The sequence below is a fragment of the Clupea harengus genome, chromosome 10 (assembly GCF_900700415.2).
Source record: "Clupea harengus chromosome 10, Ch_v2.0.2, whole genome shotgun sequence".
Classification (NCBI taxonomy): Eukaryota; Metazoa; Chordata; class Actinopteri; order Clupeiformes; family Clupeidae; genus Clupea; species Clupea harengus.
Genome location: NC_045161.1, coordinates 17,200,428 through 17,214,291, shown reverse-complemented (window position 1 = coordinate 17,214,291; position 13,864 = coordinate 17,200,428). Strand labels below are relative to the sequence as shown.

Here is a 13,864-nt window from a genome sequence, read left to right as displayed (position 1 = left end):
TTCCAGAAGCCTACATCCCACATCGTGAGATGGCCGGACTTGGCCATTCTCACACCTCTATCCACAAGACCTGATCATGTAAAACCCTTTCAGCATTTACACACACACACACACACACACACACACACACACACACACACACACACACACACACACACACACACACACACACACACACACACACACACACACACACACACACACACACACACACACACACACACACACACACACACACACACACACACACACACACACACGCACATTTCTACTGGCCTGATTGCCACAGGAACCCTGGGACCCTGGGATTTCAAGTTCAAGTTCAGGTTTGTTTATATACCACATTATCATACACATAGGTCATTCAATGTGCTTCACACTTTAAGCTTCAAGAGACAAATATAAAATAAACCTTAGTGCAAAGATAAAAAATGTGTGTGTGTGTGTTGTTGCAACCAGCTGAGGCCTAACTGTGTTTGCCCAGGTAATGGCATCATAAAAGGCCTGTGTCACTGACAACAACGTCTCTAAGGAAGAGACCATCCCTCTCCCTCTGCTTTCTCTCTAAGTGACCTACCAGGTTTATACTGTGTGTATATTTGGGCCAGTGGTTACCTGCTGTAACAGAAGCATGCTCTACCCAACAGACCTTCACTGGAGCCGCACCTCGTGCTGTCATTAACACAATACAGCTCAAAGCTCAAACGCAGATCAAAGTCCTCTCTCTCTCTCTCTCTCTCTCTCTCTCTCTCTCTATGTTACATAGATAGACAATGAATACGACATATGCATTTGTCTGCCTGGTAACCATGACTAACATACTTAACACTGTGTTTTATAACTGTTTTAACCATCTCACAGACTTGACAGTTTGGCTTATTTCTTCATAAACACACACACACATACACACATACATAGACACACAGAGGAAAATAATCGAATTACCTAGCAGATCCTCTTGGCTGTTGCTCTGTCGTCTCTTGCTTCGGCTGTCCATTTCCATAAAGTGCAGAAGGAGGAGCTAAGTACTTGCAGGAGTGCAGAGGGGAGTAGCGGCGATGCTCACAGTCACAGGTGTGCAGAGGGGAGTATGTGTTCCTCCCTTTAGTAACTGACACTCACAGACAAACTTTTAAACCTGTTCATGGGAGTGGACACACCCACGATTATCATACGTCAATAACTCTTATCATGCACCCCTCCTACCTCTCCCTCTCTCTCTCTCTGTCACAAACACACACACACATACTGCAATATAATAGAGACATATTATAATCTTCTACTATATTATATGCCTGTCAGTTGATCACTCACTAAAGCAAGTTCAGTGCAGACGTGGCACAGATCCCTGGGCACTGACATAATTCACACACACACACATGAGATGGTCACTGACATAATTCACACACACACACACACACACACACACACACACACACACACACACACACAAAGAGATGGTCACTGAAACAAATCGCACACACACACACACACACACACACACACACACACACATGAGATGGTCACTGACACAATGCACACACACACACATGAGATGGTCACTGACACAAATCGCACACACACACACACACACACACACACACACACACACACACACACACCTGAGATGGTCACTGACATAATGCACACACACCACACACACACACGAGATGGTCAGTGACATAATGCACACACACACACACACACACACACACACACACACACACACACACACACACACACACACACACACACACACACACACACACACACACACACACACACACACACACACACACACACACACACACGAGATGTCTTCCCTATCTGTAAAACGAGTTTAAGTGTATGCAAATGTCTTCAGAGGGCAGGGGCCATTTTCATACTGAGCTGATGCCTCCCTGCTTATCACACTCGTGATGCCTGACACTGGGCCACAGTTGGCCGTCACCTTCCTCTCTGTCATGAGACTCATTTATGTGGGTGGTAAAACTGCAACATCGGTTGTAAAGCCATGCCCCTCAGTATTGGCAAATAGCCAAGACTGTAAGTGTTATACAAACCTTCCTGGCCTGATAACGGTAGGAATATCAGCCTGTGATGACAGTAGAGGCTAAGCATATGCATATACATACCGCATCACATGCACACAGAAGTGTAAAAAGTACTGAAATATTGTACTAAAATTACCTTTACTTTTTTTTTTTTTTTTACAGTACAAGTAAAGTTACCCATCTAAAAATCTACTCAAGTAAAAAGTAGTTAATTTAAAATGTACTTTAAGTAAAAGTTACTTAGTTACTTCCAACAACTTGATGGGGGTCGCTCCTATACAGTGCAAAAAAGGACAAGGGGTCATAAATCCAATCCAAAATCTAGTTTTTTTTTAATTAAAGGAAAATCTTTACAAATGTAAGTGCAATAATGACATTAATCATGTGAAGTTGTCAACACAACATTTAGGACCTTTCAGGAGGTATAATGGGCCAATTTTGTTCAGACCATCCCATAAAACATTTTCAAATACAATTAAAAGTGGCATAATTGTGAATTCTATGGACCATTTTTTTCCCTTCACCAACACAACAGTTATAGTGCAAATCAAGGTCGCTAGTGTTTTGACTTCCAAAATCACTCAAATAAAACCAAAATCAACCAAAATGGAAGTGTGAGGGCACTTGTTTTAAAGACAGAACTGAGAAATTATTTGATAGCAGACTGTGCTCTACCTATGTAATAATGAGACATGAACCACGGCAGCAATAAAAACGTATGTGTGTGATGTTGTTAGAGCACCTGTAGTCGTTGTTAATAACGGATCTCCTAAAAAGCAAATGTGCATAATATGCTAACGTACTGTAGCTTGCTAACCTTTTTTAACAAGTTTGAACAGGCAAAGGCTGTCTAGCAAGCTTTCAGTTTGGAGTTGTGCGAAACTACTATTGAATATACTGAATAAATAACCAGTAAACGACCAGTATCTCAATTAGCTAAGTTAAAGATCTGACATTTAGGCCGTTAGAGGTCTGTAACGTTATATTTTTTATTCTTCCCAGCCAAACAGGTCATCCACCATAACATCAATATCAATATTGACTCTTTATCTCTTGTTCCATCCAAAACAGCAAGAAACCTGGGGGTCATTATTGATGACCAACTGACCTTCACGGCCCACATCGCCTCTGTCTCCAGGTCGTGCCGCTTTGCGCTATACAACATCCGCAAAATCAGGCCGTACCTAACCCAGTATGCCACCCAGCTGCTGGTGCAAACCTTGGTGAGTTCCCGCCTTGACTACTGCAACGCCCTCCTAAAGGGCCTGCCGGCTTGCGTGGTGAAACCATTACAGATGATCCAGAACGCGGCGGCGCGCCTGGTGTTCAACCAACCGAAAAGGGTACACGTCACCCCGCTACTCATTGAGCTCCACTATCTGCCGGTAGCTGCTCGCATTAAGTTTAAGTCACTTATGCTTGCCTACAGAGTGCTTGCTGGTTCTGCTCCCACCTACCTAAATGCTCTTGTAAGGGCAAATGTTACACCCAGGACGCTGCGCTCGTCTAGTGAGCGTCGTTTGGCACTGCCGTCTGTGCAAGCACGGCAATCCAAACTATTCTCATTTGTAGTTCCACGTTGGTGGAACAAACTGCCTAGTACTACCAGAGCAGGGGCGTCCCTCTCTACCTTCAAGAAGCTTCCTTCCTAACTGGCACCTTGACTAGCGCTTAACTTGCACTTCAGCAGTTACATTCCTGCACTTCTTTTTTTCCTTTCTAGGTCGTTTTTCTAATTCTTATGTAAAGTAGTATTTATTGTTACAGCATGTTTTTTATTGCTCTTAGCTTGACTGTTCTCTCCCTTGTACGTCGCTTTGGACAAAAGCATCTGGTAAATGACTAAATATAAATGTAAATGTAAATATTTAAGGGCCAGAAGCACATTACGATGCGACGCATCAGTGTCCAGGCAGTGCTCCACTGCTTGTCAAGGCGCTGTTTTAGTATCTCGATAGTGTTTGCGCAACTCATTGGGTATAGAAGGCCTTTATTTTTGAAGTAATATATAGCATCACGTCACGCACAATTTGTAGTCACCTTGAAGAATATGTTAGTTAAAGATATTTGTTCATTCAGGAAAAAACGGCAAAACTACTGAAAAAATTACAGTTTGCTTTTTCATGCAATCAGAACAATGGCATCTGCATTTTCTTGTATCACAGTCCCTGTAACATCCAACATCGTAGCACTACGTTCTGTGCAAAGGAATGAACACTTAGTGAAGCACAAGGCCTGTTAGTCTATGCATTGTCAATGCAGTACGTGTTTTGAGGTGAAATGTTTCAGAAATTTTCCAGACTGGAAACTGCAGATTGAACTCTGTTGAACATTGTCCCTACTTGAAGATAACATAGCCCTATATGACTGCTATAACTCATCCGTCAACAAGGCCGAGCCCTGCACGCTGTCATGTTTCCTATTGGTAAACAGCTGCACTGTGCCGTTATCGCCAACGATGGGACTCTTGCCCTTTTTCCAGCAGCGTATGAGTAATGTAACATGTTCCTTTTATGTTTTCTTTCCATTGCTAAATGTGGATAAGATCACTCTTTTTCCTCTTCTGACCTTTGGGAAAAAGCAGAGATTACATTCACAGCGACCTCAGGCCTGCGTGTGTGTGTGTCCTGTGTCGCCTCCATATCCACATGTGTGTTGCAGTGTGCCGCTTGTGCAATAAAAAACTGACTTGAGTCAGCCTTGTTTGTTTGTTTGTTGTTTATGTTTGAAGTGTTCCACACCTGGACTGCATTTAGAGCCGAGCTCAAGACCAGGTATGAAGTAAGGGGTAGTGCAAGGTCAGGAGGGGGCCAGGTGGCGGCCGAAAAGACAGACATGATACACAGGGGCATGGACACACACACACACGCACACACACACACTGTGAGTGTGTGTGTGTGTATGTGTGTACGTGTGTGTGTGTGTGTGTGTGTGTGTGTGTGTTTTGTGTGTTTGTGTGTGTGTTGTGTGTTTGTGTGTGTGTGTGTGTGTTTGTGTGTGTGTGTGAGGAATATCCCTGAATATAATATAATATCCCTGCATATGTCATTATACTGCGACCTGCAGCACCTCACTGCATTTACCTCACATGGACATGCTCCATAACATGAGTTTAGGGCCCCAGCCGAGACACTGAGGCTGCCTGTGGTTGGGAGAATTGAACACTCAAACACTCAGTCTGTGGATGGTAAGACACTCTGGAGCTCAGCTCACAAACACACAAACATTATGCCCGAAATGAGCGGTTTGAGGTTCTCCAGTGGAATGGATGGATGGAGTGGTCAGTGAGGACATGTCTTCAGACAAGTGGAGCATAAGCTCCATAGGCTTTGCCAGGCTGCACTAACTTTCAGATCCAGGCCCAGGCCAACTCAGATGGTCGTGGGTCACGTCAGGTCAGAAGCTCATAATGTAAAGGCTGAGAGGGAGAATCAGACACACTCTGAGGCTCAGCACGGAGAAACAGTGACCCAAAACATCTTCCAAACCTCTGCCCTGTGCTCTCACTCTTAAAGTGCAATTGGGGACATGTCCCTGTTTCAGGTGTTCAAGAGCTGATACGGGATGAGAGTTGGAGCCAGCGACGTCTTTTCAAGCCAGGTCAGGCATGACAAAAGGGTCAGGGGTCATGACCTTTGGCCTTTAACCTTTAACCCTTTTTTTAGTCTTGGTCATTGATAATATAACAAAGCGCCATGGAAAATGACAGTGTGACATGAGTCATCATTTCAGCTGTGGTGACAGGGAGGGGAGCCATAGCCTACAGCCTGGCTGACCAGAGAGACAGACAGACAGAGAGACAGAGAAGCAGACAGACAGACACAGACGCACAGAGAGACAGACAGAGACACAGATGCACAGAGAGACAGACACACACACACACAAACACACACACACACACACACACACACACACACACACACATACACACACACACGCAGCAGTGTCATCATCACTCTCTCTGCCGTGATAAATCTGCCATAGGGATGGCAGACCAGAGGCCATTTCATTAAAACTGACCACTCCCATACACACATATGCACACACACACTCCCATACACACACATGCACACACACACACTCCCATACACACACATGCACACACACACTCAGTGACTGAGCACAAGGTTGTGTAAAGAGGAAAGACATGGGGGAAGAGAGAAAGATAGATTTTAAATTCTTACTTAGCAATTGTAGTGTCAAATATTACAATCCAAGTACCACTGGTGAGGGTGTAAGGAAAGATGGGGTCGTAGGTTGTAGCTGGAATGCGTGATGGAGGCTGTGGCCTGAGCTGGGGCTGGAGCTCTGTGCGTTATGAAGTGGAGCGTTAGGTCAGTCACCATACACAAACACACACACACACACACACACACACGCACACATACTAACACACAAACACACACATTAAACTTGTGATGGGGGCTGTGGCCTGAGCTGGGGCTCTGTGCGTTATGAAGTGCAGTTAGTTAGGTCAGTCACCATACACAAACATACACACACACACACACGCACACACACTAACACATACACACACACACATTAAACGCATGATGGGGGCTGTGGACTGAGCTGGAGCTCTGTGCGTTATGAAGTGGAGCGTTAGGTCAGTCACCATACACACACACGCACACACACACACACACACACACACACACACACACACACACATACACACACACACACACACATTAAACGCGTGATGGGGGCTTTGGCCTGAGCTGGGGCTCTGTGCGTTATGAAGTGGAGCGTTAGGTCAGCTATGCTCTCTAGCCCACGATTATATGTTGTGTTTCGTAGAGAGGCAGCCAAAAACATGATGTAGAGCTGGGTTACCATAGTTACAGGCTCCTGTGAGGCTAAACCAGGACAGAGGAGAGAGAGAATGTGAATATAGTCCAGAGAGAGAGGAGAGAGAAAGAGATTTAGAGATTTAGAGGGAGAGAAGGTGTGTGAGGCAGGCTGAGAGAGACACACACACACACACACACACACACAGAGCTAATGCTGTCAAATGTGTTGATAGGTGTTGGAGCTCAAAGGGAGATGATGTAAACAACACAGCAGTTACATTTCAGCTCCAGCCACACTACTGCTGCCACACACACACACACTACTGCTGCTGCCACACACACACACACACACACACACTACTGCTGCCACACACACACACACACTACTGCTGCTGCCACACACACACCACTGCTGCCGCACACACACACACACACACTACTGCTGCCACACACTGGCACACACACACACACACACGCACACTCTACTGCTGCCACACACACACACACACACTACTGCTGCCTGCCACATACACACACACACACACTACTTCTGCCACGCACATACACACACACACTACTGCTGCTACACACACACACACACACACACACTACTGCTGCCACATACACTACTGGCTGTTTTTCCTTCACTCTGCGGTCCAATTCATCCCAAACCATCTCAGTTGGATTTAGGTCGGGTGATTGTGAAAGCCGGGTGATTGTGAAAGCCAGGTCATCTGACGCAGCACTCCATCACTCTTCTTCTCGGTCAAATAGCCATTACATAGCCTGGAGGTGTGTTTGGGGTCATTGTCCCGTTGAAAAACAAATGATGGTCCCACTAAGCGCAAACCAGAGAGGATGGCATGTCGCTGCAGAATGCTGTGGTAGTCATGCTGATTAAGTGTGCCTTGAATTTTAAATAAATCACCAACAGTGTCACCAAAGCACACCCACACCATAATACCTCCTCCTCCATGGTTCATGGTAGAAACCACACATGCACAAACCTTCCGCTCACCTTCTCTGCTTCTCACAAAGACCAAAGACCAAAGACACAGCGGTTGGAACAAAAAATCTCAAATTTGGACCAAAGTACAGTTTCCACTGGTCTAATGTCCAATCCTTGTGTCTCCTGGCCCAAGCAATTCTCTTCTTGTTCATTCAAAGTTCTTAAAAGTAACTCTTGACGAGGCACACCTGCTAATTGAAACCCATTCCAGGTGACTACCTCATGAAAACCATTCCAGGTGACTACCTCATGAAAACCATTCCAGGTGACTACCTCATGAATCTGATTGAGAGAACGCCAAGAAAGTGCAAAGCCCTCATCAAAGCAAAAGAGGGCTACTTTGAAGAATATAAAACATATTCTGGTTTGTTTAATACTTTTTTGTTTAATACATAATTCCATAGTTCATAGTTCTTTCATAGTTTTGATGTCTTCAGTATTAAGTTACAATGTAGAAAGTAATAAAAAATAAAGGAAAAACATTGAATGGTACTGTATATCAGCTTCAACCACACTACTGTTGACAGGGCCTAGGGTGAGTCTCACATGATCATAAGAGCAGGCAAAGCCTGTTCATTATGAAGCCCCTCACTGCCTGATGAAGCCCCTCACTGCCCGATTAAGCCCCTCACTGCCCGATGAAGCCCCTCACTGCCTGATGAAGCCCCTCACTGCCTGATGCAGCCCCTGACTGTCTGATGCAGCCAATCACTGCATTGTGTAACCCTACCTAATGCACCTCCTCACCTTCCACCTCAGCAGGCCTAATGCATAGCAATTCAAATGTGTTCCGACCTCAGCTCCAATCCATTAGCAACCACGCCAGCTCCTGATTTCAGCTCAACGCATAAGCATCCCGGCTAGCCCCTGTGGTTTCTTTATTAGGGAAAGCTGCTGCGCTCTGAGATTGTGGAAAATGGTGAACTGTTTTCTCTTTCAGACTTTTATTATTACAGAAAAAAAGAGAAAATGGCAGGCTGTGGGTGCAGCTCCGAGGGAAACACGGCCCTGTGTGATTGGATAATTAGCTTTAATGAGAGGGGTTTGTGGGTGGCAGCAGAAAGAGCTCTGATTCAGGCCCATGAACCACACACACACACACACACACACACACACACACAGAGCAAGAGACGACAGAGACACACACACACACACACACACACACACACACACACACACACACACACACACACACACACACACACACACACACACACACACACACACACACAAACATACACACACACACACACACACACACACGCACACACATTCCCACCCTCAGTCTATCCTCAGTGTGATGGTGTGACTTTATAGGCAGGCGTGGCACCCTAATGAGGGAGTTGTGTTTAGTTTAGTTTAGTTGTGCTTATTACCAGGCAAAGTCCCTGAAAAGACGGCTCCAGGACAGCAGCTAAGAAACAGATTAGGCCCAGAGTCAGCCTTTATCCTAGCTGGCCATGACAAGTAGGCCATTCAAACATCAACACATCCAGCTTCATCCTACCAGGACTCAGAAAGGCTTGTTTCTTAGGATGCCAGTCATTATTGGATTATCTAGTCACTATTGGATCTGCCACTACACTGCTTTGTGTATTGTGGTTTCACATCGGATGAATGAAAAAAAGAAAGAAAGAAAGAAAGATAGATAGATAGAAAGCATCCTTGCCAGGCCGCAGACGAAAGCCTTGTTCTGTGCGCCACCTTGTGGCTAAACAGGGTACAGCTGCTGAAAATTGATCGAAAATAGGTGGGATTAGAAGAGAACAGCAAAACAGGACAATAACAAACAAACAAAATACAATACAATTATAATATTGTTAAACCTAATATATTGGCTACATATTTCAAATAGGGTATTCAAATGTATTATATGAATGTATATTAATATAGGCTAAGCCTAGCAAATCTGACAAATAAAGGGTATGTTAACAATTCAGCAAATGAATAATGTCATTGTAGTTGAGCAAATGTAGCCTTTTCTTTAAAACTAAAGGTGTACAAATAATGTTCACCTTGATGACATCCTATACACAGTCTCGCCTCGTCCCACAATAGGCTAACAGGCCAGGCCTACAACTGACACGAATAACACCAGCGGGACAAACATCAGTTCAAGTGTTTACAGCTACCCGCTGGACTTAGCAGAAGCGATATTTTCTCTCAGCACACTAAGACACGAACCTCCCTCGGACTGTGGAGATACATGTCAGTTTTGCACTGATATCAGCTCTGTATGCGCTTCGCTGTGATATCCCGCGCCCCGCTGTGTGAAACTTCCTTTTTTTGGACCAGTGCATTTTCGTTTGCCACCGCGGATCAACGATGGAGAGATAAAATGGCGCACCAGATGCTCATCCTCTTTTTTGAGTGAGTAGCCTACTTAGTTTACTTCACAGGGGTAGAAAGTTATATGATGGAACTATGAGTATTCCAATCAAATCATAGATTTAAACAGAGTTGGACTAATGTTCATGTTTATAGGCTATACAATAAGATGTTATCAGTAGTAATGAAGCTGTAATGGTCAGCCTTATGATTAGAAAGTAAATTATCCTTTTTTTGTTCTTAATCCAGCGGCAGTCAGGATTTCAGAAACTATTCGAATTTTGTGGCAAAGGACTTTTAAATCGTATTACAGAAGTAGAGTGAGAAACGATCTTAGATGTTAGAACTTAAACATATATAACGTAGTCCCATTTTGCATCCATTGGTCCTCTGTGTTATTGCTATTTTGTTTTGTTTAAAGTAAATTTAAAAAGCATAATTTTTTGTTTTCTAGCAATTTCTCCATTCTGTGAGTCCTATTGTGAGGCATGTTGAAGAGACTGAGCATTGTCTGTGTGTGTGTGTGTGTGTTTGTGTGTTGAGAGAGGGAGAGAGGGAGAGCTTGTGTGTGTTCATTGTAGCAGCCTTGTCACTCTTTGTGCTAAACAGTCCAGCATTCTCTCGCCATTCTGACATGAAATCAAACATGGAGCACTAAACCCTCTCTTGACATAATAACTCTGTGACCAAACATGTTTCTAACTACACCTTTAATGCTTATGAAGAATGTTATTCTTCTAACTACACCTTATGAAGAGTATTATTCTTTTCTAAATAAATGACATAATAACTCTGTGATTAATCACGTTTCTAACTACACCTTTAATGCCTATGAAGAGTGTTCATACTTTTGTTTGTCCTTTCAGAAGGTGTGGAAACATGATGTGGGATGGATAGACCACCAATAGAGACTTTTAATGTGAGCTACGTTTCCTTACTTGATGTCTTCCTCTTCACAACGCTCTGTGTTGATATAATAGAGCTTTCATATGACAGACCTGTGGAGCAGTGGGGTAATTCAGCCTGTTGAATCCTAGATCTGCTCCTGTGATGAAAGACTGTGACAGGCGATACTTGTGAACCGTGATCAGTTTACGCGTGACCCCTTCCAGTCAAACACACACAGGGGGGGCTTTACTCTGCGTCGGAACTCAGTCATGTGGAGCCAGGATGATGACCATCCTCAAAAATCCTACTTGGGCAAAGACATAAACTCAATTTTCATCGGCACAAGTTTCTATTTGCAGTCAAAGCAAACAGGTTTTGTTATATAAAGTGTTACCAAGACTTCAAGGCTCATCGTGTCTTTAATATATAGAGAGAGTTTTGAAACATCACAGGGGATCAGGTCTCTGTGGTAGTTCTGAGGCAGAGCATTATGGGATGTTTTAGAGAGGGCTCCTCAGACCCTGTGCAGTGCAAGTCACTGCCTGTGTGAAATGCAGCTACCTCTTGACACTAGGCCAGTAGTAATCGTCCATCCACTACTTCAGTGCCTGTGTGTGGTGTATACATTCTGGGGACTAAACACTGATCTCAAAGGTACAAAGACTGTGGGGTCTCTTGTGTGATACCTGTAGGCCTTCATATATTAAAGTGAGATCCAGGCTTCATCCCAGAGGCAGCTGGTTCTGGTTCTGGCTCCAGTGTGGACTGGACAGGTCTGGGCCGGGCCAGATCCACTCAGTGTCACTGTTGTTTGCAGGCATCCAAACAAACCAATAAACATTCTGCCATGTGTGTGTGCGTGTGTGTGTGTGTATGTGTGTGTGTGTGTGTGTGTACAGATGGCCTCCAGTGAAGCTGACCCCGCTGACCCTCCCGGGAACCCCCAGCCCGGTGATCTCATTGAGATCTTTCGGCCAGCCTATCAGCACTGGGCGCTCTACCTAGGCGATGGGTACATCATCAACCTAACGCCTGTTGGTGAGTAGAGAGTGTGTGTGTGTGTGTGTGAGTGTGTGTGTTTGTGTGTGTGTGTTTGAGTGTGTGTGTGTGTGTGTGTGTGTGAGTGTGCGAGCAGAGAGTGTGTGTGTGTGAGAGTGTGTGTGGTTGTTTAATCTCCATCCAACCCCTCCTCAGCCCCACAGCCGGGAACCAGGCAGCAGTTCAGTGTGAGCTTGGTGTTCAGACAGAAGACCACAGTGTGTGTGTGTGTGTGTGTGTGTGTGTGTGTGTGTGTGTGTGTGTGTGTGTGTGTGTGTTTGACCCCCTTAACCTCAGCGCCCTGTCCTTCTCCCCTGTGTCAGAGGAGGGCCAAGCGGCGGCCATGTCGAGTGTTAAGTCGGTGTTCAGTCGGAAGGCTGTGGTTCGTATGCAGCTGCTGAAGGAGGTGGTGGGCGGGGACTCGTACCGCGTCAACAACAAGTATGACGACAACCACACACCCCTGCCCGTCTATGACATCATACAGCGGTCACAGCTCCTCATTGGTCAAGAGGTGTCATATGATCTACTGGGGAGCAACTGTGAGCACTTTGTGACGCTGCTACGATACGGGGAAGGAGTTTCTGAGCAGGTCTCTGTCTTTTACACACACACACACACACACACACACACACACAATATTATTCTTAGGTCAGTCCTCGTGTAAAAGCAAACTTCACTCTTGCATCTTCTCTGTTCTCTGTCACGTCCTTGAGAGTGGGAGTGAGTGAGACTGACTCTGTCTTCTCTCTGCTTTGATGCATGTTGTTTCTGTAGGCGACCCGAGCCATCGGAGCGATCAGTCTTGTGACGGCCGCAGCAAGCGCCTTCTCAGTGCTGGGCCTGATAAACACACGCTCCAGGAACCGCCCATTCTGACCTATGACCTCTACACTCCACCCACTCCAGGAAGTAGCCTCCTTGACCTCTCACCTCCAAGCCCCCACCTACACTGGCTCCACCCACCCTCAGAAAGTCCATGCTATCTGACCTTTGACCTATTGACTCCGCCCAGTCCAGGAAGCACCACCCAAAGACATATATACCTTTATGTGTCTATGGCACCACCTTTAGGCTGCAGAGACTGTGAGCCGGGGAAACTGGATATGACAAAGCCTAACTTGCACCCTAACTCTGGTGGAGGGTCTAAAAGGATCTCTAGACAAGCTATTCGGCTACACAATGCCATAACATTTCAGGATTCAGTTCATGGATTTACCCAAGTCTGAACCATACTTAGTCCTTGCTGATAAACCAGGTCTCCTAACACCATGTTCTCCATAGGTTAACCAAATCCAGCCATCAATAAAATAATTTCATCTAATCCATTATCAAAAATGTAAAAAAATATAACCCTAAATGACCCACCTCGTGATTGCAACGGAGATGTTTGGAGATGTTGCAATGATGAAATCCCTGCTGTCTGATCAACAGTGAAATGTGGGAATGTTTTCAGTGCTCTGAGTTCCAATTTGATGGAGAATTTTTTTTTTTGAAATAATAATTAATTTAACTGAAAAACCAAGTGCTAAAAGATTTCCAAAAACATGGTGTTGAAAAATGAATAGTTATGAAATATAAACAATGGTGTTTTTGTCATAATCCTTTCATACGATCCATATGAATAGTGTTTGTACACTGTTTCAATAAAGAATAAACTTATGGGTGAATATGGAGTGTGACTTGTGCATTCTTTGTTGGGCTGATAGGCTTCGTTTCCAAAACGTGATGTTATAGAAACAAAACAAAATTCC

At 44.8% G+C, this 13,864-nt stretch overlaps 2 protein-coding genes across 5 annotated transcripts in view; one reads left to right on the top strand and one right to left on the bottom strand.

The window, feature by feature from the left end:
- The window catches only part of LOC116222067 (stomatin-like), a 4,271-nt gene extending 3,163 nt beyond the window's left edge, over positions 1–1,108 (bottom strand). The window contains exon 1 of the mRNA XM_031574798.2: positions 946–1,108. Coding sequence (XP_031430658.1) covers positions 946–1,003 — 58 coding nt within the window. The 5' untranslated portion in view covers positions 1,004–1,108. The remainder of the gene's footprint in view (positions 1–945) is intronic.
- Positions 1,109–9,896: 8,788 nt separating this feature from the next.
- plaat1 (phospholipase A and acyltransferase 1) lies at positions 9,897–13,780 on the top strand. 4 transcript variants are annotated; one of them, XM_031574796.2, is made up of 6 exons: positions 9,897–10,226; positions 10,639–10,653; positions 11,054–11,103; positions 11,972–12,110; positions 12,434–12,702; positions 12,888–13,780. In XM_031574796.2, the coding sequence occupies exons 3-6, from the start codon at positions 11,074–11,076 to the stop codon at positions 12,987–12,989; spliced, it is 540 nt and encodes a 179-aa protein (XP_031430656.1). In that variant the 5' UTR covers positions 9,897–10,226; positions 10,639–10,653; positions 11,054–11,073; the 3' UTR covers positions 12,990–13,780. The 4 variants fall into 4 exon arrangements, with proteins under 4 accessions (XP_031430656.1, XP_031430655.1, XP_031430657.1 ...); XM_031574795.2 differs by having other exon boundaries at positions 11,051–11,103; XM_031574797.2 differs by lacking the exon at positions 10,639–10,653.
- Positions 13,781–13,864: the final 84 nt, after the last annotated feature.

What these genes read in the sequence shown, in the direction of transcription:
- plaat1 (XM_031574797.2), top strand. Translation starts at nt 11,074, where the DNA reads ATGGATAGACCACCAATAGAGACTTTTAAT. An exon ending in CACCAATAGAGACTTTTAAT is followed by an intron (nt 11,104 to 11,971) that starts GTGAGCTACGTT and finishes GTGTGTGTACAG; the next exon opens with ATGGCCTCCAGTGAAGCTGA. An exon ending in CATCAACCTAACGCCTGTTG is followed by an intron (nt 12,111 to 12,433) that starts GTGAGTAGAGAG and finishes CCCCTGTGTCAG; the next exon opens with AGGAGGGCCAAGCGGCGGCC.